Source organism: Mytilus californianus, unplaced genomic scaffold, assembly GCF_021869535.1.
Source record: "Mytilus californianus isolate M0D057914Y unplaced genomic scaffold, xbMytCali1.0.p SCAF_6, whole genome shotgun sequence".
Taxonomy (NCBI): Eukaryota; Metazoa; Mollusca; class Bivalvia; order Mytilida; family Mytilidae; genus Mytilus; species Mytilus californianus.
Genome location: NW_026262712.1, coordinates 72,103,288 through 72,130,296, shown reverse-complemented (window position 1 = coordinate 72,130,296; position 27,009 = coordinate 72,103,288). Strand labels below are relative to the sequence as shown.

Below are 27,009 nucleotides of genomic sequence, written 5' to 3'. Positions count from 1 at the left end.
CAGTAGTTGATCACCATTCAACATGGTATCATTAGCTGCAACAATCCTTCTTTGTTAAAACTAATTAAAATTAATGTTTTATAACTGCCTCTCTGTTCGAAAATGTCATCACAAATCCTGCTTTGTTAAAACTTATTAAAATTAATGTTTTATAACTGCCTCTCTGTTTTAAAATGTCATCACAAATCCTGCTTTGTTGATATCTCCCTGTATACTTACTAAAGGGGGTTCATTGTCTAGCACCACTCCACTGGTATCAAAGGCTGCTACAAATCCTGCTTTGTTGACAGCCCCCACTCTGATACTGTACAATCCTCCTTGGTGCAGTGACAGTCCTGTGTGTGTATATTTAGTTCTGTGTATATTGTCTTTTACTTCTAACCATGCTCCATGTTTGTCTGAAAGAAGAAAAAAGTTTGTTTACAAAATTATAAGAAACTCTCCTCTCTACTGAAGTTGATAGATTGAATAAACATTCTTACTACCGGTAATCTTTTAACAATGTTATCAATAATCTGTTTCACCTTTTTCATTCAAACAAATATCATATAAAAAATCTTCAATTGAACACTGAAAAATTGAAATACTGTACTTACAATTGGCAGGTAAATTTTTGGCTTATTCTTAAATAGATTTGTTATACATGTCCCAAGTTTTAATGTGTCTATAGTAGAAGGTATATTTCTTTTAAATGGAATGGTCAATTCCTTTTATACCAATTTAAAAATAATTTGTGACATTGTGACATCTACTGATTTTGTCAGCAAAACTGAATCTATTTCACCATTCTTTTTTACATATTCATTTTCCTAAAAAGTATTATACTTTTTAAATAGTACATTCAGGCATTTAAAATAACAAGGTAGTATTATATATCATACTTTCTAATACTTACGAGGTACAATCTGCTGAGTGATTCCCTGATGTCTCTCATATATTTGGAATTTATAATGGTCTAGTCCAGACTCCTCATCCACAAACTTGAAGTTGGCTGACAGTGTGGTATTCCCAGACTACAATAAACCAATTAAAAGTTCTAAACATAAATTAGATAAAAAGACATAACTGAACTCAAAGCAAACAGCACAGTAATCCTAATGATTTATATCATGTTGGCATCAATGCAGTGAATTCATAATCATCCATGATAAGTAATAGAAATGTATAAACGAAAACAAAGCTTGAAAGTGGTGCAGTATCATCAATTTACAAACCAGGAAGAAAATTTAGGTTATAATGTCTACTTCATATTGAAGATTATTGTAATGTAACAAAAACAAACTTTTTTTTTTGGTATTTTTTTTGGTATTCCAAATACAAAACATTTCGTACAAATACAGACAAACAAAGAAATGGCTATGAGATGTCAGCCATTTTATACCATCAACATACAGAATTTTTCACAAATGCTAAAGTTAACTTTATAAACTGTTCTTTTTACATAGTTTTTAGGTTTATTTTGTAGATATTTGTCTATACATTTTCCATTGCTACATAAATGTATGACTGGTAGTTTTATGACATAAAACTTGCATAAATAAATATGCTTAAATATTTAAGACTTGTATCAGCTATGGTTTTACAAATGAACATTTACAACAGTTAATCTCAAATACTAAAACAATCTCAGATACTAAAGACACAAGTAGGACACATGTCTTGCATGACAATGGAACTATGTATCAGATTGAATTCATTACCTGAAATTCTATATCCTTTCCTTGTTCCAGACCATCTCCCAGACTTATCAAGGTTGGCGGTGTCAGATCTACCACAAATCCATCTGTAGTATTCACAATAGTATTCAATGCTCCATTAGTTGTCCTAAGGTTGACCTTGACTTTATCCTTATGCTGAAGGTGAAAGTTCAACCATTTGACACTTCTTGTTGTATTGGAATATGGAACCCAGTCTCTGATAACACTGTAGTCATTCGTCTGATTCCTGGACAAAAGGTAAAGTAGCATTTTTAGAAAATATGTATGGGGAAGGCTATTAAACAAATACACACATAATTCTATTTTATTTCATACATGTTTATTTTGAAAAATCACAATTTTGATATTTTGGTTAACAAGGTATACTAAAACATTAGAAATACACTTAAGTTTGATAAACCTTTCCGCATGTAGTTTGAGAGAAGATTTTGAAAATAAACCAATCAGAATGAAAGATTGTCTCTGGTGGTCATGCTTTTCATCCAATGGGTAAACAACAGAAAATGGGAATTATTCCTTAATGGTATTATTCTTAAGTAAGTTTTTGGTTTTTGAATAAAACAGCATATTCATCTGAACAATAGTGATATTCACTGTGCTAAACGGCACATGCATTTACATGTATAATTATAGTAAAATGTTTGATGTACAATTTGTTTTATACATTAAATACATTTTGTTCCTCTCAGAATATGGCATAAAACAATTACTGTACTTTGTTTCTGTAAATAGTGCTTTAATTGACTTTTGAAAAACAAATTTACCTCATCAAAAAACAGTAATCGTCTTATATTCACATTAAAAATAAGAACTTTTCTGATAATGATCTACATACGGAGCTCTCTCAACTTGTACTTCATACTGTTTAATGGTAGACTCTGGATCATAGTAGTTTCTCCATTGTACCTCAACCTTGGCAGGACTTGGGGAAAACATGACATCTTCGAACCCAGTAACATTACCATCAATAACCTGTCCTGGGACTGGCTTTGTCAAATCTACCGTCACTATAAATAAATTGTTCATTCTTTATAAAACGACAGCAAAAAAAATAATTTGATAATTCAGTGCATTCAAATTTTTAAGTGAAATATACACTTGGCAATTCATAGTATTTTATAATTATGCCTACTTATTGTAATGAAAGGGTCTATTGAACTGGAAAGTATCATAACATTATACATAAAACATTCACACTGTTTAATCCTTAATACATGTAATTATCATTTCCTAAAGAAAATTATAATACATTTCTAGATCATTATCTTTACAATAAATCTAAATGCTTGATGAAACCTTTCCTTGTCCCACAATGTAACAACTAACCTCCATTTGATATGCCCACACAGTTCCTCTGTCTAATGGCTCCATTGTAAGCCCACACTGTGGTGTAATAAGTCTTTCCATGTTCTAGATATTGATCTGTAGACAAGGGTACACATGCTTCATGTGTTTTCCTGTTGTACTGAGTCAGGTTAGCAATGTCTGTAACATTTATGTCAGGTAGAGAGCCTGCACTGACCATGTAAAAGGCAATACCTGACTCAGGATCATAGAAGTGTAGCCAGTTAGCGCACAGCTGAAGAATAATTAATGAGAAGTTTTAAAACAGAAGCAAAACTGTTTACACAACTTTTATAATAACATGGCAGTATAAAAATATCATAATTTATTTGCAGATTGATGAAAATGCATTCCTGACAATATATGAACAAGATCTTCAACAATTACCAAAAATTGCAGTTATATGCTTTTGTGTTGAATAAAGTGGAGAAATGGGGTATTCTATAAATGGAATTGAACAATAAAGTCAAATTGCTATAAAGGTCACCTCTATCATGGAAGTATTATATTGACAGGAACTCCAACAAGCGGACTTCAAATGTTTATAGTGTGATGCCGCAAAATCGTTAAGTACCGGGGTATCTGTTAATTAACTCGACATGTCTTATGGATGCATGGGTTCCGATCAAATTTTTGGAACCTCGTGAATGATCGTAATTACGGAACATACCGAAATAACCGGATGTGTACTTAATTGTCAAGGAAATGACATTTACCGACCATGTGAATTACAAATATAATGTCAGTTTTTACGGTTTTTGCTGCTTAATAACAAATAAAAAGAAAAGAAACGAAATCCCCGCGACTGTTTTCACCGATTAAAAAAAAAAAAAAAAAAAATGAAGAGTAAAAATACTCACAAGCCATAAACATTTCAGTTTAAGTTACAATCAATTTTAAAATAGAAAGATTTTTATTCATGAGAGGGCCGTTGGCTAAACACGCGTAACTGTTATATACATGTTAGGCATGAAAATCATAAAATTCTCATGAAAAGTAAACGGAATTAAAAGTTTTTATTAGTAATTATTATCGCGTTTTACTGCTAACTTTGACAAATATTTTACTGAAGAGTTTAATGAAAGAATTTCCAACAAAAATTTAATCCACTGAAAAGTTGGCCGTGGGGGGGGGGGAGGGGTGGACAGGGTTTAAGAGCTTTGATCCGAAAAAATATCAAATATTTTGATTTATTGTTTACTGAAAGTCCAATGGCAAATATTTCATGCAATTAAACAAGAAACAAAAACATAAATTGCTTAGCATACGGTGTAAGATGTTTCAGAACTGTTAAGCTTTTAAACACATAAATAAATTCTAATTTGGTTTCCATGATAAAAAAAAATTAAACTGCTTAAGGCCCATCATCATGGTGATCGTTCTTTCAATGCATCCAGAAATATTTAAAGCCAGCCGTAAAAATAAATCTGTCAGACGTCAGAGTAATCTCGGACTAGGTTGAATGTTTAAGGTTGTTTACAACTTTGGATTAATTATAAAAGGTGTAAAAATTCATCCGCATGTCTCGTAACCTGATATTGCTATGTAGAGGTCATCACATGCGTGTAATTATTAACCTCTTTTAGTCTTTAAAACATATTTGATAAATAAGTTAATAACATTTTACAATATTTTACGATAGAGAAAACCATAAATATTTGTGTTACACTCGATAACAGTTTACAATCTTTAACTTAAAATTTGAGTTATCAGGCACCATCCAGCTCACTACACACGCATCACATTATTTTCTGCAAACACTCTACTTCAGAATCATGTAATTTTCATAATCGGATATTTCCCGATTTCCAAGTTCCAATGATTAAAACATACTCAACAAAACTAAAAATAAGCTTGCCCTCTTTCCGAATGCAGTTAATTTTCTTATGTTATTCTGTTAAATATGGACCGATTTTTTCGATCTTTTCAGCTTTGTTCTTCATTTATTGAACGGAAACAGGTGTTGCTATTCATGTGGCGATTCACAAATAACCACAGGAGTTTCCGTGTTTATTTACATTGGTAGGTAGATAAGACAATCGATACCAAATCACGTGAAAAGACCAGCTTCAGTTGAAAGAACAGGTGAAGGCGGCATCACAGATACCCCACAAAGGAGTTATCACGTACTTGACAAACTGAGTCGGAACCTTTTATTTTCTTAAAGAAATCAGTGGGATGGGAATGTGCTAATTTTTCGTTGGAGTTCCTGTCAATATAATACTTCCATGCCTCTATTAATGGAAAACATCTCTCTGTTGATACACAAATGGATTTTTTTGTTTGGAAACATTGACACACAATTCCTTTCTCTGTGTGATATCAACAGATACAGTCTTTTTTCCATACCATAAAAATTTTGAAAACCAGTCATAGCAAAAAAAATAATGTAACAATTGACTTTAAACCTACAAAAGGTAGAAATCAACCCAACTATCCTTTTAAAAACAAAACACTAAGCAGCATGTTTGGGGTGTTAATAAATCATCAAATTGTCCAAAATAAATCTTTTTTTTTGAAAATTAATGCGATGTTATACATTTAATGTGAGGGTACCCAAATTGCACCTATTTTGACAGTTTTTTCACCTACGTTTATTTATGATCAGACAAAAGTTTCCATTCTGTGTTTATTTTGTAGCTGTATCCTTATTCACTATATAGTTACACCAATTTGAATTTGAATTCATCTTGAATCATATAAAAATTGGTTTGAACCAACCTCCAAACTATCCATGATTCTGTAATGAGGAGTACCCAAATTGCATCCATACTTAAATTCATATCCTTAAAAATTGAATAACAGATGTTTTGTTTTATTTCTTCAAATATTTAGAACAATTTGACATTAGTCCATGCTTACTATTCATTTTTTAAGAAGTGGATGCTTGTAACATATTTTATTTGGTCATTTTTAAAAGATAACTTTTGTGGACGTCGCATGGCAACGTTCTGTAGATTTTACTTTTTCTAGTGAATACACCATCTGTTGATATATTCTGTGAACGTTTTGTGTGTATTTAAATATAGGCTACCTATGTTGAAAGACATGTATAATGTCAAATCATAATAATACCAAATGTTTAGTCTCAAAGAAAACTTGTAAGATTTCCGCTGCTATTTTTGCTGAATAGGTGCAATTTGGGTACTCGGTGCAATTTGGGTACTCTGACGTTATATATCAATGTTACACTTACAGTATCAAAGTTTTTGGTGTAAAGTAGGTCTGTTCCATACAGTGGTCCATCATTTACTGTACCAGATTCTGGTGGGGTCTTGTCTATAATAATGGCCTGATCTGCTACACCTATAGTCCTCAAATCAACTACAAAATAATAATAAGAAAAAAATGCATTTAAGTTTTGTTTTCAATGAAAGTGTCAAACACCAATAACTCTTTATGAATATTGGCTTTAAATTGTAACAATACACTGTTGTTCATGATAATACAAATCCAATCAAATCAAATATTTTATTGTCTTATAAACTTTACAGTTTGTGACCAACATGTATTAACACAATAAACATATATACATACATATCAAACAAACACAATAAAAACAGCATCAAAATTTATAAAAACAGACAAGTTGTTAAGAGTCCCCTGACCTCAGTTCTAATGACTTTTTCAAGAAGGATCCTAACTTATTTGTTTGTAAAGGCGTTGATGGATTTAGTAAATAATGAATTTTTTCTTCTTCATTTAAATTATTAAAGTTATTATTTTCAGTACATATGTGTTCAAAAAAGGCATTTCTTAGTGTTTTATTATAATCACAATAGAGTAAAAAATGTTTCTCATCCTCTAGTATTTTACATTTATGACAAAGTCGTTCCTCTCTTGGGATTTTAAAATATCTCCCCTTTTCAATTAAGAGGGAGTGATCACTTAGTCTAAATTTAGTGATCAATCTCCTTATCTCAAAATTAGATATATTTAGATAAGATTCTAGTTTGCAATCCTTTTTAAGTTTTTTATATAGATAAAATTTACTTTTATCATCAATGTTTTCAAATTTAGTTTCAATTAAATCTTCATATCTATTTTTCATTTTTAACTTTATATCGTTTTTTATTTTATTTACATCTTTTATGTCCTTACAATTAGAAAAAATATTAAGGTCAATATTAGTCTCTTCAACAATATTTTTTGCATAAGTATACCATGAATAAGTTCCAGTCAAATCTAGAGACTGTGCTAGAGAAAAAGCTTCCTTTATCAATGGATTAATATTATTATTATATAGTCTAGCTAAATATAAAAGGGTTTGTGTTTTAATAAAACATTCTATAGGCAATCTTCCTAATTCAACTCTTGCTCCTAAATTGGATGCATTTTTTCTTATTTCAAGAGTAGATTTACAAAATTTAAGATGCATATTTTCAATAGGGGTTTTGTCTGTAAATTCAAGTTGATTAATTTGTTTTCGTGAAGATAAGGCTCTGTTTTTGGCTCTATGAAAAGAAATATATGTATCCAAATATGTTACTTCTGAATTATAGGTCTTAATTGGTTTTACTAAAGAATCAAAAAGGTTATTTGCTACTTTTATAGGTAGATTATTCAATGATTTAGTATAGGATTTTATTACAAAAAATACTTTTTTTGGCCTTTTTTGTCAGCTCTAAGGTACTTTGTGATAAATTTCCATTACATTTTATCAACATTCCCAAAAATGAATATTCTGATAAGCTCTCTATGGCTTCATTCTCATAGTAAATATGTGATGTTTCACCATTTTGTTTCTGTTGATTGAATAAAGAATTGATAGTTATTGCTTAAAACTTGGTTTTTCTGAATGCATGCACTTTTTTCCTAAAAGAACTTTATCAAATGAAACCACAGCATACTGTCAAAAAAACAAGTGGCAGGTTTCATGTTCCGAAATAAGTGACTTTACCAAGTCAGGACTTTCACAGCAATAAATAAAGCAAGTGTGTCTATGGACTTTGTGTCATGAATTGATATGCTACATCATTTCTTTTCCATTATACAAAGTCATAAGTACACTTTGAAGTAATTAATTATAAATGTTAACCTACCTCTATTTACTGCCTTGATTTTAATCCAGATTGGTATCCCATTTGACAGCCTTTTGGTGTATGAAATGTTTGGGTTAAAGGTCAGTCTTGTCCATTCCATCTCATCACAATCACGTGTTGTGTGTCCAAAACATAAATCATTAGACTCTAGTCCAGAATCTGGATCACTAAAAACATAAATCATTGGATTCTAGTCCAGAATCTGGATCACTAAAAACATAAATCATTGGACTCTAGTCCAGAATCTGGATCACTAAAAACATATATCATTGGATTCTAGTCCAGAATCTGGATCACTAAAAACATAAATCATTGGATTCTAGTCCAGAATCGGGATCACTAAAAACATAAATCATTGGATTCCAGTCCAGAATTTGGATCACTGAAAAACATAAATCATTGGATTCTAGTCTAGAATCTGGATCACTAAAAACATAAATCATTGGACTCTAGTCCAGAATCTGGATCACTAAAAACATATATCATTGGATTCTAGTCCAGAATCTGGATCACTAAAAACATAAATCATTGGATTCTAGTCCAGAATCGGGATCACTAAAAACATAAATCATTGGATTCCAGTCCAGAATTTGGATCACTGAAAAACATAAATCATTGGATTCTAGTCTAGAATCAGGATCACTATAAATCAAAGAAAATAAGAAGCTGTCAATGCCGTATTAATTACATAAAAATAAGTGATGTAAACTTTTTATGATTAATTGATTTATCATAGGTTGTTTTACTGCACTTTCAGCACACTTAGCTATACCATTGCTACCAGTTTTTGTTGTTGAAGGAAGCTAGAGAGAACCCTCAACCTTTTGGCAGGAAATCTTGCAATCTTAATTATTTAAATCAGAGTTCAACAAACTATGCTGAAGCAGGGTCCCAATTTACAACCTCAGTGTTGACAGGCTGGATAGTGATCACTGAAGATGAACTACTTGGACCACTTACTAGGTCACCTAGGCCCCTTACTTTTAATGTATAACTAAGAAAACAACATAATAAAATTGAACCTTCAAATTTTGGGCCTTTCTTGCATGTTTCTATAAATATTCTTCAAAATATATGTTTTTTTATAAATATTTTAATTTTACATTAAACAACTTTTCATACTTATTTTCATAAGAAACTGTGGAACTGTAAATGGAGAAAACAGATATCCACAAAATAAATGTAATAATGCAAATGTAATTAACTCTAACAAAGAAAACTATACACTTTCGTCAAGTCAATACCCTGGTTCATTTGACAATTAACACACAGGGATAGACCTATATAGAATAGTTGTACTATATAGGGCAGTTGTTAACAACTAGATGGTGCAATAAAAATTTTGTTTGTGTGGACCGCGATACCCTTACTTACAACTAGTTAATTCAAATATCATATTTTAAAACAAGACATTACCCAGACAAGAGATCCATACTTTAATTTTTCAATGTTGTGGTCTCACAAACTTGTTGCCCATGGTCCTCCATACAGTTTACTTACCTGGAATTGTGCTTTGCTGTCAATTCCAATGTGTCCTCATCATAGTTGATATCAAATATCTCCCACACAAATGGAGGAGAATTGTCCACCACATATGGAGTGGTGTGACATACTGTTGTTGATAGTGGCCCTCCATACTTTACTTCGTTCAAAGCTCTCACAGTGATATAGTATGCTCCATCTGAAAACATGTCATATTACAAATTACCATAGTCAAAGACCATTTAACTCATACTTGAGTTATCAAGAAGAATAGAAACTGAACTATAATTTTTTATTCAAATGCAGATGACATATGATAATACTTTTAGAAAACTGACCATAAATTTTATATTCATGTTATTCATAAAGAATTTAATATCATGCCCATCTAAAATACAGTCGAACCTCAATAAGTTGAAGTCGAAGGAACCTGACATAGACATATCTGTTTGACTCATACAAGGTCGCGAGTTAATCATGTTGTAACATTTATTGTACCTTGTGTTGTCAGCCTGATATGTAATGGAAGAAAACATATTTTATTTCATAAAAAAAACTAAACAGAATAGACAGTTCACATCTAATGTTTACAAAAATAAGGAAATATAAAATACGGAAGTACTTGCCAAATGAAACAAATCGTTACAAATTAAATTATCAACTTTATCCTGAGCTGCTATCTACTGAGGTCTAATCTTAATCTTTAAAAAAAAAAATTGATCAATTTAATTATAAGTTTCATTTATATTCATTGATCTATTATGGTTTTTCAGGCTTGGGTCTATTAATTTGTTCCATAATTATATCAGGTAAAATGCGTTCCAAAACATAAATTTCGTAATGGCCAAATTTCCTTTCTTGACTTACAGAATAGGTTCATGAGCTCTCATTGAGATACTTGGACTTGGTCTGCAGACCCCTTAATTACCTGGAAGTATTGTATATGGTGCTGGTATTGGACTGATCATGGCTGAATTAGTCCACTGTGACTTGTCAAACAGATGTTTATGTGGATCATGATGTGGGTGGATCAAATCCTCACAATGTCGTTTACCCACTGTAATAGTGTATCCAAGTAATCCACTCTCCTTGTCATTAAATCCATCCCAGTTAGCTGAAATGGAGAAACATGTGATAATGCAATGGAAGCTTCTAGCAAGATCTCAACACCTGTATTTTGGGATGCCAATTACAAAATATTGTTTTTACTTAGAAGTTATTTAAAAACAACAGTTAGAAAGGGTCAATCAAGATGGAAATGTGATGCAACAGTCTTAATCACTTAAAAATGATTTATAAAGAAGTCATATTCAACAAACTAAAAAGTAGAGTACTTAAATCCAAATGTCAGAGACTGTTGGAAATATATTTGATTTTACGGCCAATTTGGTCTAAAATTGTACCTTCTCTTTTGAAAATTGGACAGTCAAGAGATAAAAATGAAGAAAAATATTGGATCACACTCGATGCAGTTTAATCTATATTTATCTAAAAGTAAAGCAATTTTTTAACATAACATATTCTAATCACATGAGATTTAATGAAGCTTACCTGAAATGTATCTGTTTGCTCGGGTGTATCTTAGATCAGTCATAGGGTCTGGTCCATTAAACACAGTCAGAGATCCTGAGCCATCAATAATTAATCTGAAATGAATATTAAGCAAACTATTAACAATTCATTCTGATTTAAAATAAATAAATATTTCAAAGTTCAATAAATATTACATTGATTTATTTCAGTTATTTTTAATGCATTTCAAAATGTGAAACCAATCTAGGTAGATTTAAAAGGGTAAAAGATGCCTTGGCTCAATAATTTTTGGAAGTACTGAGATTTATCCATTCATGCTTTATATTGAGTACCTGTGATTTTTTACTTTAGGATTGATCCCTTTGCACCACATTTTCCAGTCTGGTCTGTTGTGTTCTGGAATCAGACTTAAACAAGGAACAATTTCCAGGTAATCAGCACTGGCATTCTTGATAAGACCTATAAAAAAAAAGTGTAATAAAAATTAAAAATTAAACCAGCAACAGAACCATTCCCATGTGTTTTATAAGAACAATGAAAAAACAAGAATATGCGTCCATATAGGAAACCATGCTCTGCAGGAACTATCAATTTCCACATTCAGTGAATTGCAAAATCTTGGCAAAAACCTTACTTTGACATACATTTAAAAAAATTATATTGCCCATGTGTAGTAACTTAAAACATAATCCCCCCTACATGCTAAGCAGGGCATAATTTTTTTTTTTCTTCATAATATGTAATTTTATCAGGGTTATAGATTTTATTCAAAATGATAGAAATTAAAACTAAGCATCATCATACCTGTTAGTGGTGTAGTCAGGTCTACCAATACACCTTTAGATGAAATGATATTAGTGTAAGCCAGAACATTCACCATCATAAAATTGAAGTAATGTATTCTATTATGCTGTAAGACCAGTTGATCATACACAAACTGTTTTGTTTTCCCAACACCAAGTCTTTCATAATGTTCAAATAGTCCCGACTTGGATCGTTTGTAGTCATGGCCTTCTATGGCTTCAACCAGTTCACACGTAGCCTTGCCAAAGTCATAATTAAAACTCATGCATTTTGTGTGCGGTAGGTCAGCACATGCCCGGGCACAATCTCCAGGGGAATTCTTGGTAGTATCTGGGCCAGCTTTAGGTGCTATCAAACGTCCAGTGCGGGAACCAGTGAACATCTTTCTCAGAACTTCATGGTTAAATGGATCATTTCCTAAACAATTATTAAAAAAAATGTAAAAAATGCAATGTTCAATAAATCGTAAATTCAAATAAAAAATATTTTCATCAGTAGATTAATGGAGTTGATTTTGTGCTAATATTAATAGATTTCTTTAACTATACTAGATAGCTAACTTGACTCTATCAAGTATTGGCATAGAAAAGCGTTAGTAAGAAGTATCTCCAATTTTCACAGGTCTCTTTGACACAATCCCCATTTCCATTCTCTATTCTTATTAAACCACATATTTAACTCATCAAAAGACATTAGTTGTATAACATCTTACAGACAAAGTATACAACTAATAAAAACGAGTGCAATTATTAAGACATTGTAAAGTGCATTATTATTTCATACTAAAGCTGAACATAAATACAACAACTATTTACCAATGTTAAATGTGTGCTGTTGTTCTTTCATGGAAACATCAGCCCAGCTAATAACTTGGTCTCCGTAGATATCCTTGCCAAATCCTACACCAACCATAGACTGTTGAAGATCTGAGTCCTCATACACTGTAACTGATGCTCTCATTACAGCTGGGTTACTAGAGGTAATGTATTCTTCTTGGAAACGACCTCCAGGCAAGGTAACATCATATGTTGCTAAGTAACAGCTTGCCCTTGACCTTTGACCTGAGTCGTTTTCAGCAATGACAGTGAAGTACAGAGGAACTCCTGATGTTTTTAATCTCTAAAAATAAAAGATATATAATACAATTTTAAATCCATATCAATGTCTATTTAATGCATTTAGAGCATGAATGAAAAAATATAAGATTTTAGCTATTCAAAAAGAAGATGGCTCAGGACTGTTTTAGCTCCTCTTTACACATTGTTTTATGAATATTTCTTTTTTTGACAGATACTGAACTGTTAAATATAAGACTTGGAATAGATCATTCTTAGAGGATTATTTAGCATTATCAACCATTCACCTCTAAGAGTTGTTTATTCTAACAGTATTCTTTATATATATACGTTTACGTTTGAAAGATTTTTTTAGAGGCAAGAAACATCTTGAGGAAGCCGGATTAACAGATTCAGATAATGAGGACAATGAAGAAGACACGCCCATTCCGAAATTTAGGAAGAAAAATTCTCGGAAACCACCAAAAAGTAAAAACGAAAACTTGGGAGTCATTTATTAACTATGTAAGGTCTGATTTAAAATCCTGCATAACAAATAAAAGATATTATAATTTATCAAAATCAGAAAGTATCGCTTTGAAAACATTAAAAGAACAAGAGGATATTGTAATAAAACCCGCCGACAAAGGGGGCACTGTGGTTGTAATGAATAAAACAGATTACATAGAAGAGGGGAATCATCAACTGTCAAACTCCAATTTTTACAAGCAATTAACCACTGATCCAACACAAAATACTATTGGAAAGATCAACACCACCCTTCAAGAGATGTACGACCAAAAGCATATCGATAATGACACCTTTGATTATCTTCGACCGCTTGAGAACAAAGCCAAAGCTGGAAGATTCTATAAGTTGCCTAAAATACAGAAAATTGGCAATCCAGGTCGACCAATTGTTTCAGCAAATAGTCACCAAACTGAAAAGATATCTGAATTTATAGACCATCACCTAAAACCTCGTGTTAAAGAACTCCCCTCTTACATTCAAGATACAACTGATTATTTAAAGAAAATGGAAATCCTTTATCCTTAACCAAACAAAACTTCTTTATATACAAATATTCCACAAGACGAAGGAATAGCAGTGTGTGAAGAGGTGTGGAACAATGGCAGTAACAAAAATCCTCCAACTGAGTGCCTTGTTACACTTCTGAAACTAGTGCTGGAGAACAACAGCTTCTCTTTCAATGACAAACAGTATATACAGATAGACGGCACTAGTATGGGCACAAAAATGGCCGTCATATGCCAACATATTTATGGGCCAACTTGAAAAAACGCCTCTTGGCTAGTGCTCCATAACAATAACTATTTCCACCATTCAATTAAATTTACACATGACCATCATTGGAGAAAATAAACTTCCTTGATACTACGATTTACATCCAGAATGGAACCATGATAACCGATCTCCATATGAAGAAAACTGTCAAACATCAACTTCTCATTCCAAAAAGTTGCCATCCCAAACACTGCTCTAGTGGTATCCCTTTCAGTAAGGCATTGCCAATTAAGAGAATAAGCTCAACTGAAAATAAGCAGCATGCTAGACTTGAACAACTACGTAAACAGCTAGTTGTTCGAGGATAATATAACAACAGTATAGATACAGCTTTCGAAAAAGCAAACCGAATAACCACAAAGAACTTCTTCTAGAGTACAAGGATAAGAATAAAGGAGTCAACAGAACACCCCTTGTACTCACTTACCATCCTGATTTCAAAAATGTGTCATCCATTTTTCGAAAGCATTAGAAAATTATAGAAATGACTCCAATTTGAAAAAAGTTTTTTCCTCACCACCAGTCAGGGTCCTCAGAAGACCTAAAAACATCTGTGACAAATGAGTAACAGCTGTATTAACAAAGCAACCTACTCCACCTCCTGATTGCTACAAACAATGTGGGAGAAGGAATTGTTTATTTTTTAAAGCTGCCAATACTAGCAGTTCTTTCATCAGCTCCTTTACAAAACAAAGTTATACCATCTACGTAAATTCCAACTGTAAAATCAAAAACTCAATTTATATATTAACATGTAACACCTGTGGTATTCAGTACATGGGAGAAACAATGGACAAATTTAACATTTGGCTAAATAACCATCGATCATGGTACAAAACCAACAAAAACTGTCCCCTCACCAGATTCCTTTTGATAATGTTACTTTTCAAATCATAGAATTGAACACTGAGTGGGACACCACGGAGAGAAGGAGAAGAGAAAACTTTTGGATCCACCAGCTCCATACTATAGAACCTGATGGTCTAAATGAAAAAGACGAGAAAAGATACAGGAAAGATAAAGAATAATTATGTAGCATTGTCCTTAACATCTCTGTAATATTGGCCAATGGATGTTGCAAACTTACTTCAACAATAAATAATCTTGAACTTCATTCAAAATTTGAATTTATTTCTTAAGCAGCAAACATTCACTGTACAATGAGCAGCAAAAGTTCCTTATCTGCATCCGATTTCACCTGGATAGATGCACGCTCGATGAAGCTAATTTGTCTAGCGAAATATTGCGTTTATTTTTTATCACATTGTAAATATTTTAACATTTTAATATTTACATACTAAATAGTGTGTTAAAATCACATTGTTAGGCAATTTATAATTTCATTTGTGAAATTGTATAAATCTTTGTACTGATTAATCCACACTCACATAGATTTGTATGTAATGTGTTGCTATTTATAGGCACTTATATATATATATATATATATATATATGATATATATATGTTAAACTATCTTAGAAGAAGCAATTTTACATTATTCTTATAGAAGATAGACTATTCACTTATTACAGAATTGCATATTTTTTACAAAATTCTCATGCATGATAGATCTCTTCCATCTCAGAATAGCTAATTTCAAATTATTTGGATGTAAAATAGACAATTCATTCTTACATGTCAGAATTGTCTATTTTTACATTATTCTAATGTAAATTTAAGGAAACCATTCATTCTTGCATTTCAGAATTGTACATTTTTACATTATTCTTCAGCAAGATTGACCTTACATTCTTACATTTCAGAATTGTTACAATATTCTCATGCAAGTTAGATCAACCATTCTTTCTTACATTTCAGAATTGATACAGTATTCTTATGCAAGATACACCATTCATTCTTACAATTCAGAATTGTTACAGTATTATCATGCAAGATAGATCATTCATTTCTTACCTCCTTTACTATTGTAGATGGGCCTCCCAGTTCTTTCTCCTTAAGTACATCATGACCTCCTGGAACAGTTCCAACATTTAGAAATAATTTGACTTGACATCTGTCATCTGCTGCTCTTACAGCTATCTCAAAACGAGGCTCCGTATAGTCTTGTCCTGGGAACTGTCGGACCTGGCATGGTGCAGCTCCTCTCTTTTTCTGATTAGACAAATCCCAGCATTATTGATAGATAATATCAAAATCATTTAAAATATATAAAACTTGATAAAAGTTTATGATTTTAGTTTTAAATACCATTAGTAAACTTTGTCATCCTATATAGTACTGCATAATATAGGAGTTACATAATATTGGTACAATTGTGCAGTAAAAGATTTTGGATGCAGGTTAGTGTTTTTAAATTAAAATAGAATAGAAAATGGAAACAGGGAATGTGTCAAAGAACCTGACCAAAGAGCAGAAAACAACCCAAGGCCAAAAATAGGTCTTCAACAAAGCGTGAAAATCCTGCACCTGGCTTCAGGGGGCCCCAATCCAATAATGTAAAAAAATTACTGGATAAAGGCGCAACAATGTGGCAGGGCTAAAGATATATAGAAAGAAAGTTTACCCTTTCAGCAGTTACTTTATCAACAAAAGAGTCTATTTCTGGAGCAGACTTGTCTACTTCTTTTTTAAACGTGTCCACCATCTTAGCTCTGATAGTTGGAGATTTGTATCCCCAGATTTGATGCTTATATAACACCACCTTAAATGATACAAACAGTAAATTGATTTCAAGTGTCACCAGACCTAGCAGTCTTATCTCTATCGGTGTCAGCTCCAGGTACATCGACATTCTGAAAATAAAGAACAACTTTTAAAGTCACAATTATATACATGATGTAATTTAAAATATTTAAAGAAATGTCAGCATAAATTGTTAACTGTACAAAGTGTATAAGAGCAACTTAAACTGAAAAGCACTGCAGGAAAATAAGTAAACCAACTGTCAAAATTAAAAAAAAAACTCCATTGTGCTGTTGAAAAAGATATATGGTTAAACAGAATGGACATATAAACAACACAATTCTAATTTTTCAGTCAATTATAGTCAGTTGTACTTTATTCTTGTATCCACTATTGCCTTGAGAATTTCTTAAAATTAACTCTGTTCGGTAAGGGTGTTACTGTGTAGAATTTCCATTTCAGAATACCAATGAGTCATTTCTTTTCTAATTTGCAGTTTGAATCCAACTCATCTCTCAAAATTTGAGTTGAGACAAGTTTGTAAGGGTTCACTGTACAAAAAGCTGAAATAGGCAATACATTTTTGTATGAAAACATCCAAATTTTTCAACTTTAAAAAAAATGGTTTTATAATATCTTCTATTAAAATATGTATTACCCAACATCAAGTGGAAACTTGTTGAAACCAATTTCGGCTGTTGTTGGAAATCTCAGATCCATAATTCTGCCTTCCAATCTAATTTTGCCATACAACAGGAAGCCTATTCCTAGCTCACCCCAAACTTCTACACCACCATAGGGAACTATCTGAGCATACGCTTTCATATCCATTAACTTGGCTCCTATCTCAAACTTCATCCCATAATATGCACCAGCACCAAACTCTATAAATGCAAGTTAATGTGACTTATTTTGAAAAGACTTCACTTATGAAAATGAATTTCATGTAAAAACATCACTGCTTTTATACGATTTGTTTAACTTAGATTTTGATTCTTTATAACATGTTCATGACATTTCAAATGACATTTCTGCACTAAAGTAACCAGATAATATCATCCTTTTCATTCACCAAAAAAACAATTTGTGTCCATAGGACACCATGCCCTGCTCACACAAACATATGTTCATGTTCACGGAACCTTGAACTTGGGGTCAAAATTGTAATTTGGCATTACATCGGCTTTTTTTCTATTCACCCCCAAAATAAACATGTTGTGCTTATTTTCAAGTTGATGTGACAAAAACTTCTTTGTAAACAACCTTAACCCTAAACTTTGAATTTTAAATTTAGAAAGATGTGGTATGATTGCCAAAGAGACAACTCTCCACCAGAGACCAAATGATGTAGAAGTTAGGTCACTGTACTATATTCAGTGAACCATGAAATTAGGGTCAAAGCCATAATTTGGCATAAAATTTCACATCATAATGAACATATGCACTAAGTTTCAAGGTGATATGACCACTAATTCATAGTAAACTATTGTAACCAAAAACTTATAGGACCTGAACGGACAGACTAACAGACCAAAAAATATAATGCCCCTCTACTATCATATTGCAGGGCATAATAATTCATATTCAAATTTTTGCAGTTTATCCTGAGATGCTAGAACTTTTTTGGCATTTTTTAATTTCACCTCATTAATTTATTCAAGATTGGTATTATGACTGGAGGCTGCAAAGATGGAAGTCACAAATTAAGAAGACAAAATAGTTATTCTTATTGTATATTCATTAGTGTAATGATAATTTTAGTACAAATCTATCATAATATTAATGCTGTAATTTTGCTAGGTCGTTTACATTAATAAACTTGTGTGTTTTAGTTGCAGAAAATGTCAACAGAAGACAAAATAAAAAAATTATGTTTTGAAAACCCTTACAAACTAGATGGGGCTTAATTGTAACAAGTGAAGCTGTGAGCTACTGCTCACTAATGATACCCCCGCCCCGATAAAAGTATAAGGTAAACAGGAAGTTGTTGAGTGATGAATCTGAAAACACATCACACGGTAAAGCTGACTCATATAAACCCTGAAACCAAATTTCAGAAATCCTTGTAATGTAGTTCCTGAGAAAAATGCGACGAAAAATATTCATGGGACGCACAGACGGATGGACAGACAGAGGTAAAACAGTATACCACCCCCTTTTTTAAAGCGAGGGTATAATAATTAAGAAATACAATCACAGCAATTAGATACAAGGATCAATGACTCCAAGTTTTGTTGAAATTGGTCCAGTGGTTTCAGACAAAACAAGAATGTGTCAATAGTACACCCATGCCCTACTCGCACTATCATTTTCTATGTTCAGTGGACCATGAAATTGGAGTCAAAACTCTAATTTGGCATTAAAATTAGAAAGGTCATATCATAGGGAACATGTGTACTCATTGACGTTTCAAGTTGAATGGACTTCAACTTCATCAAAAGCTACTTTGACCAAAATCTTTAACCTGAAGCGGGACAGACGGACGGACAGACAAACAATCGGACACACAGACCGAAAAACATAATGCCCCTAGGTGGGGCATAAAAATTGTTAAAAGGTTTATGATGGACAACAACTGGCAAACACTGATTGCCATCTGATGTCCCATTAAGACCAGTGAGCTAATAAATTAATGGGACAAAAATTATGAAACATAAGTGATTAGTCCTCTCCAGGCTCACTTACCAAACGTCATTATTATAAAGCCTCCAAGAATATAGGTCTGTTGGATCTTGAAGAAGGTGGCATGTTGTTTAGGAAAACTAAAATCTCCTTTCATTGGAACATCAAAGGATTTCAGTATATTCATTATCTGACCATTCATTATATGGTCAATGAACTCAGACAGCTGAAAAACAATTCGTCATAAACAATAATCTTCCTTGTATAAATTTTCTCATTTCTCTCACAATACCATACATCACCATTTCTTTTAAATTTATAGTGCAACTAACTGTTGATGGTAAATTATCAAACTGCCAGATGTTTTCTTAAAACTAAGTTAAAATCTAAAAAACAAATTTAAACTACCGTATAAACTCGCCTAATAGTCGATCCTACTATAAGTCGGGGGCCCTTTTCAGCTCCAAATTCTAAGGATTTAGTCTTGACCCTCGTATAAGTCGGACAAAATTTGGGCATTTTTTTTTCAGCTGACAGTAACTGAACGCCGGTAAAACCAATGCAAATCCAGGAATAATATTCATTTCTGCATTAATGTTTGTTTGGTTTGAATTTAGTTGATGCTCATCATGATAATTTATATTGCTGTTAATAATAAAGATGTATTCATTTCTCTTGTTTTGTTCACTGTTCAAATGTTAGATTAGCCATGTGTTGTTTACGTAATGCATCAATGATTTTGTAGGGTATGACTAACAACCTATTGTTTGAGAAAAGCGAATATAAACCAATATGAACCTGAAAAATTTAAAGTCAATCAACACTTGATGAAAATATTTTTCACAGCATACATAACTCGGTGTTAAATGAGCATGTACACTTCATAATTCTTATTATATTGTGATGATTAAAGGATTAAAAAAATTAAGTGAAGCTAATCAATATATTAAAATAACTAACTCCAACTCATTAGTGTCATCTGTTTACCTATCACTGATAGTTTTCACACCTTTAGTAAATACAACTCTTTGTCTCTTAATTGGGGTTATCAATGGATTATATTGGCTTGTCAATCAATTTTGTAATTTTTGTTTACCTGAGACACTTTAATGAATAATATTTTGATTTTGGGAATGAATCTTAAAATTATTTTTTGATTATTATATGATTTATAAGCATTGAATTGATATCATGATATCACAATAATGACACAATAACTCCGCTGAAAACATCCTTTCACATATTTGGTACATTGTTATCTCCTTTTCATTTTTGGTTCTTGGCTCTTCTTTTGGGTTTATAGGAAAACCATGTGACCATGAAAATCAATACACAAACCGGAAACAGTAGAATTTCAACACGAATTTGCAGAAAATGTTTACCAAAGAACAAATAAAACACAAAGACAGTATTGTAGTCATTTAATTTCAACAAAAACTTTTTATTTATTGATTTATGTAGGTTAGGCAATCAAAAACATAGTTTTGACCAGGAAATTCACTCCTGACCACTTTTCTCAAGCTTGGATTTTTCCTCTGGTCGCTAGATCTCGTCTATTAGTCGGTCCCCCTCTCTGGATTATGAATTTTACTCCCAATTTTCCGACTAATAAGCGAGTAGGAACGGTAGATGTGTCCGAAACGACATGATTGGCCCCACTAGCTTGAAGCCATTTTGAAGAGTGGAAACTTTCAAATTCCAAAGCCCTTAATTTCGGCAAAAATTAGTGGAGCTGAATCAAAAGTAAACTCCATTTGTAACTCATCATAGTTGACTCACATACTTTATAAAATCAGCTCAATACGTGAATGTGCTTTGAAAAAAAAAGTATAACTGTTCCTTGGGAAATGACAGAATGACAGAATGATGGAATGACAGATTGAGTGATAAGGGTAACACTATATGGCCCCAACCTAAGTCGGCGGGGCCATAACATTTTTTTACTTAAATAAAGTTTAAGATATTCTGTTCGGCCAAGTTAAGATTGCAGGCTCTAAATATTCTAAATACATTTAAATTTCAGAATATTAAGAATTGATGATGGACATATGTCTATATTTTCAAGTCTCACTTACCAAAGCCTTTGCCAAATCTTTTAGTTGTACTCCAAGTTGGTAAATAAGAACTGGGTCAATGTTTTTCATATCAAACATAGTAGCCAGGTCACCAATGGTCATGTTGGCCAGTTTCTCTCCCAGTAGCTTGATCCCAACATTAGTCAGACCACTTCCAACAACAAATGCCTGTTTTGTTCTGCCTTTTATGTCACCTGTAGCACCCATCATATCAGCTATCTCTGAACCTAGTAACCAAGATAGAAACATTTTTTTGTTTATGCAGTTCCATTGTGCTGAGCATAGTGGCACATTAAAGAAAATATTCAAATATAGGCTATATTTCATTCAAAATTGAATTTCTTTTTTCAATGATTTCTTGTAACTATCTAACCAAAATATCAACCACTTGCTTGAAAATAAGTAGTGTATTCATCTATGTATGTGGGTACCAATTTTGTTGACGAAAAAAGTTTTTTTTTTTAATACTTAATTTTGTGAAATTGTTCATATACACTCTTTTGCAATTTAAGTGATATAGTCCCATCTTTTGTTAATATGTCTGAACAAGATAAATTTAGTTTCATTTTGTAAAGTAATGATACCGACATAGGTACTGTATGTGTAGCTGTAATAAGCAATATGAATGATAAGAACATTTATTTAAAGCAAACATAATATTGTTGAGAACTGTTATAGTATTAACACTTATTGTAATAGCTTGATAACACAAAGTATGAATAATACCTCAATGCAATGTAGTTATATTATAAAATATGCGTCTCTTATCATTGAGAAAATATGTCTTTGTATATTTGTCATTGTTTATTGTTTATTTTTGTATTTGTATTTTGTAAATGTCAGCTGGTATCATTCCTGCATTGGAATTTACACCAATAAAATTATTTGATTTGATTTGATTTGTTCAAACACACAAAACTGTATGGAAAATTAATATCAATAACGAATCCACAGTCAGTAATTTGGTTTGTTAACTGACTGTTAAATGACTGCTACATAAAAGAAATAAATGGAGAATGTGTCCCCATGGACACAGATGATGCCCCCGCTTGCATACAACATTATAAAGGGACATAACTCAAGAACAATGAAAGTGAGGCTACCCAAATTTGTACTTGATCTGAGTTTTGTGGTAATAAGTATTGTTTAAAGGTTTCATAATGTTTGGTTCGGGGAAACTTAAGTTACAGAACGGATTTAAAAATTTGGCAATTTTTTATTTATAAAGGGACATAACTCCATAATGATTAAAGTGATGCCAACAAAATTCAACTTGATCTGTGTTTTGTGGTTAAAAGCATTGTGTATAAGTTTCATAACATTTGGTTGAGGCAACTTAAGTTAGAGAACGGAAACTAAACATTTTGCATTTTTTTCCATTTATAAAGGGGCATAACTCGAGAATGGTTAAAGTGACCCCACCAAAATTCTAACTTGATCTTTATTTTGTGGTAATGAGCATAGTGTATAAGTTTCAAAACATTTGGTTGAGGCAAACTTAAGTTAGAGAACAGAAACTAAAAATTTTGCATTTTTTTCCATTTATAAAGTGGCATAACTCGAGAATGGTTAAAGTGACCCCACCAAAATTCAAACTTGATCTTTATTTTGTGGTAATAAGCATAGTGTATAATTTTCATAACATTTGGTTGAGGCAAACTTAAGTTAGAGAACGGAAACTAAAATTTTTGCAATTTTTCCATTTATAAAGGGACATAACTCTAGAACGGTTAAAGTGACTCCACCAAAATTCAAACTTGATCTGTGTTTTGTGGTAATAAACATTGTGTATAAGTTTCATAACATTTTGTTGAGGCAAACTTAAGTTAGAGAACGGAAACTAAAAATTTTGTAATTTTTCCATCGATAAAGGGGCATAACTCTAGAACGGTTAGAGTGACGTACGTACGTACAGACGGACAAGGATAAAACTTAATGCCCCCTCCCCAACGGCGGGGGGCCTAAAAAGTTGATTTTAAACGGTATTTTTCTAAAACTCTCCCTATAATTGTTTTTGAGTCTCTCCCTATAATTGTTTTTGAGTATCATCTGAGGCATTTACCCCCTTCAACAGGTGATGGAGCAGCCACTTCTCCTGTTGTTACTATGGCTGCTGGATTATTCTTCCCCAAAGCCTTCAGAGCAGATTTAGGTCCTATCTTAGTATCGCCAGGTGAAATTTCAGCACCTTCCAAATTCATCAGTTTTTCTTCATGCTGTAAAATGTCAGTACAGTAATGTTAACTACATACAAAATGATAAATACCACCTCTAGTAGAAATATGTTCAAATATTTTGTTTACTGTTTATTCAATATTCTGACAAAATTGCAATTTTTGTTTTATCAAACCAAACTGCTTAACTGGTCAGAAATTTTAACCAACTGCTGTAGAAAACCACAGTCAAGCCATGAAAGTGCAAGGTGATAAAATAAAGCATACTTACAATCCTATAAGACTTTAATTCCACTTCATTGATATTAAGAAAATTAAGAAAATGATTTTAAGAATTTCTATACTTATCATTATTGCAATTGTCAATGGAAAGGTAATAGGTATGTAATTTTTAACTGTAGTTTTCTTCAGCAGTTGGTTATAATTTCTGACCAGTTGATCAAAACAAAGTGCAATTTGGTAAGAATTTTGATTAAACTGCAGTAAGTAGAGAGCAACATTTACGGTCAAGTCACAGTAATAATATACAGTTATCTGATAACTGCAGACTAGAATGTTGTTAATTTACATGCATGTTGTATGCATAAAGAAGAAATGATTTTTTTCATATCTACCTTAAATGGTAGCTTTGACAGTACCTCACATTAAAAAGTTTAGTGAAGGGCATCTCATAGCAAAATTTCATTTCATGTCTCCTGGCTTAAGGCTGGTATAAATCTAACGTTTTTTATTATTCATAACTAATTAAAAACACTGGATTGATGAGAAATGATACTAAATGCAACAATTATTCTTCCAATAAAATGTTCAGAAATGTTTTGCACTATACAAGAGGACTGCAAAACGATTAAAGTTTCATAAAAACTTAAAAGTAAAACTCTACCGAAAGTTACTCAACTGTCAAATATAGGTCAAATTGACTAACAAACAGGGGAAGTAACTTAAATATAGTTACTTCCCCTTTTTGTTTAGTTATGTGTTGTGTCAATTAAAAAAAAAAACATCCTCTTTTCTCAATATGACCTTATTCTATTGGAAAGGTCAAACACATTTTAGTCAATTTGACCTATATTTGACAGTTGAGTAACTTTCGGTAGAGTTTTACTTTTAAGTTTTTTTATGAAAGACAAATTAATAAAAGATGGTACAGATTGATAAACACATAGGACACTTTATGTCCCTTCCTGGTTTATGGCCATGCATAACAATAAATCAACTAAAATATCGAACCTCATGTTGTTTGACTTTATCAATATAGGATTCCATTTCTTCATTTGATGCCTTTCTCTCTGTTAGAATTCTCATTCCTTCATGGAAGTTGGCAGGACTTGGTCTAAAAATAATTCCAATGCATATCGTGTGACTATCATCTCTTATCATGAAATAAAATTGCACCAAACTAGTGACCTAGTGATAAAATGTTATGTCATCCTTGCATGATGTTACTTTTGGTGAATATATTGTTCCAAATTTTGGCTCTCATTGAAATCAAAGAAGATATTGCGATTAATGCTTTATTAAATGTAAAAATAATAGGAAAATGTGGTACATAATACAACTTTGTTTATTCTTTCTATTTTATTGATAAAATCGTAAATTACCCCCAAAAATATTAACTATGCATTTGTCTACAATCTCAGTAAAAACAAATCTGGACACATTTTTGACATAAACAAACATAGTTTCAATGACATTAAAAGCAATTAATTGTACAACATCCATGTTTTTTATGCAAAAACAAAAAGACCATTAGTTTGCATAAACTGGATTACATATGACATTGAATTTAGCTGTTTTATTTAATGCATTTATTTAAGGAAATAACACAGACAAATTTGTTTTAATATACAAAAATGTAATGAAAGATCAGCTTAAATCATGTTTTCTATTAAGGGCATACAATACAGTTTTGATCACACAATGATTTTTTTGACAAACAAGCTATTTTTCACCTAGTCAATTCAAATATGTTATAAATATATACCTTGGTGTGCTACTTTTAGAGATAAATGGGGTCGAAATTTTTTACATTTACTCAAAATTTTGGATTCTTGGACATTTCTATCCTGATGAGAGACATACATAACTTTTTTGTTTCAAAAGATAAACACAAGTGGATTTTTGTAAAAAAAAATTTGGAATAACATCTTTTCATAAGTAACCTCGGAACTTTTGTAACAGTTCTTTGGAAATAATTCATTTTTATCAAAATTTTATGATTTTGGAAAAAAACAGCATTTTAATTAAAAAAAAAAAATAATCTGTGATTTGTTCATAAAAATTGGCACAAATATACCTCATACATAATCAAGCCAAATGTTATTTTAAAAAAGAGGGGTCTATGTACTGGTTTTCAAGTTAATTATTATATTCAGTCCAAAAAATGCATCGTTTCCGAATATGTCACATTTTTTAGTCGCTAAAAGTAACATTTTACATTAGCAATGTCATTACCTCCCTGTATCGTATGCCCTTAAATACAATTAAATTGTGTCTCCTTCATGTAAATTGTTCAAAATGTAATATTTGTTTACAGTATCATATTCAATAAAAAAAAAACTTACTCAGTAGCCTCCCTTTTTCTCCTCCTCCTACCAGCACATGTTGGCTTTGTAATGGTTAAACTAGTTTTAGGGGTCAATTCATATATATCACATGGCTGTTGTTGAGCTAGGTAGCATGCTTGTAGAGACATTGTAACTCTAACTGACCCATGAGCATCTATAAGGGTATAGTTCAGCTGGAATGATTGGCCTAGGTCCTCTGATACTTGGTTGCCTGTAGAGTAAAGTGAAAGAGTTAAGAAGGACCTATTCTTTTACCTTATCTTTGAACCACTTCTCAAAACTTGCTGAATCAAATATAATAACCTTTAAAGTTTTCTATCATGATTTCAAAATATTTTTTGGTTAAGATTTAAGTATAAAGAAACTGTTCAAGTTTTTAATTCTTCTTACAATTTCAAAAAAGAGCCTATCCAAGCCCTGATGAAAAGCGCATGTGAGGATTCACGAAATAAAACCCAAAAAATTCTAGATTGTGCATGTATGCCCTGATTTTAATTTTGAATTTATTTCTCTTGCATAAGTTCAACATAGATAGAAAATAAGAGGATGGTTATATATAATTAGTGAATGATGACTATACATACGATTTCTGTTATGCTTGAAATGTTTTATAGGAAAGATATTTATTAGGAATGCATATGGAAT

At 31.8% G+C, this 27,009-nt stretch overlaps 1 protein-coding gene across 1 annotated transcript in view; it reads right to left on the bottom strand.

Annotated features, from left to right (window-relative positions):
- The window catches only part of LOC127706216 (uncharacterized), a 75,816-nt gene that overhangs the window by 48,568 nt on the left and 239 nt on the right, over positions 1-27,009 (bottom strand). Inside the window, exons 2-22 of the mRNA XM_052210698.1 lie at positions 26,362-26,575; positions 25,028-25,130; positions 23,686-23,839; positions 21,624-21,850; positions 19,612-19,774; positions 17,585-17,810; positions 16,808-17,036; positions 16,198-16,395; positions 12,739-13,042; positions 11,924-12,340; positions 11,452-11,578; positions 11,138-11,232; positions 10,515-10,700; positions 9,605-9,785; positions 8,105-8,271; positions 6,259-6,386; positions 3,045-3,297; positions 2,554-2,725; positions 1,701-1,944; positions 896-1,013; positions 220-398 (exon numbers count right to left, since the gene is read on the bottom strand). Coding sequence (XP_052066658.1) covers positions 220-398; positions 896-1,013; positions 1,701-1,944; positions 2,554-2,725; positions 3,045-3,297; positions 6,259-6,386; positions 8,105-8,271; positions 9,605-9,785; positions 10,515-10,700; positions 11,138-11,232; positions 11,452-11,578; positions 11,924-12,340; positions 12,739-13,042; positions 16,198-16,395; positions 16,808-17,036; positions 17,585-17,810; positions 19,612-19,774; positions 21,624-21,850; positions 23,686-23,839; positions 25,028-25,130; positions 26,362-26,575 — 4,085 coding nt within the window. The remainder of the gene's footprint in view (positions 1-219; positions 399-895; positions 1,014-1,700; positions 1,945-2,553; positions 2,726-3,044; positions 3,298-6,258; positions 6,387-8,104; positions 8,272-9,604; positions 9,786-10,514; positions 10,701-11,137; positions 11,233-11,451; positions 11,579-11,923; positions 12,341-12,738; positions 13,043-16,197; positions 16,396-16,807; positions 17,037-17,584; positions 17,811-19,611; positions 19,775-21,623; positions 21,851-23,685; positions 23,840-25,027; positions 25,131-26,361; positions 26,576-27,009) is intronic.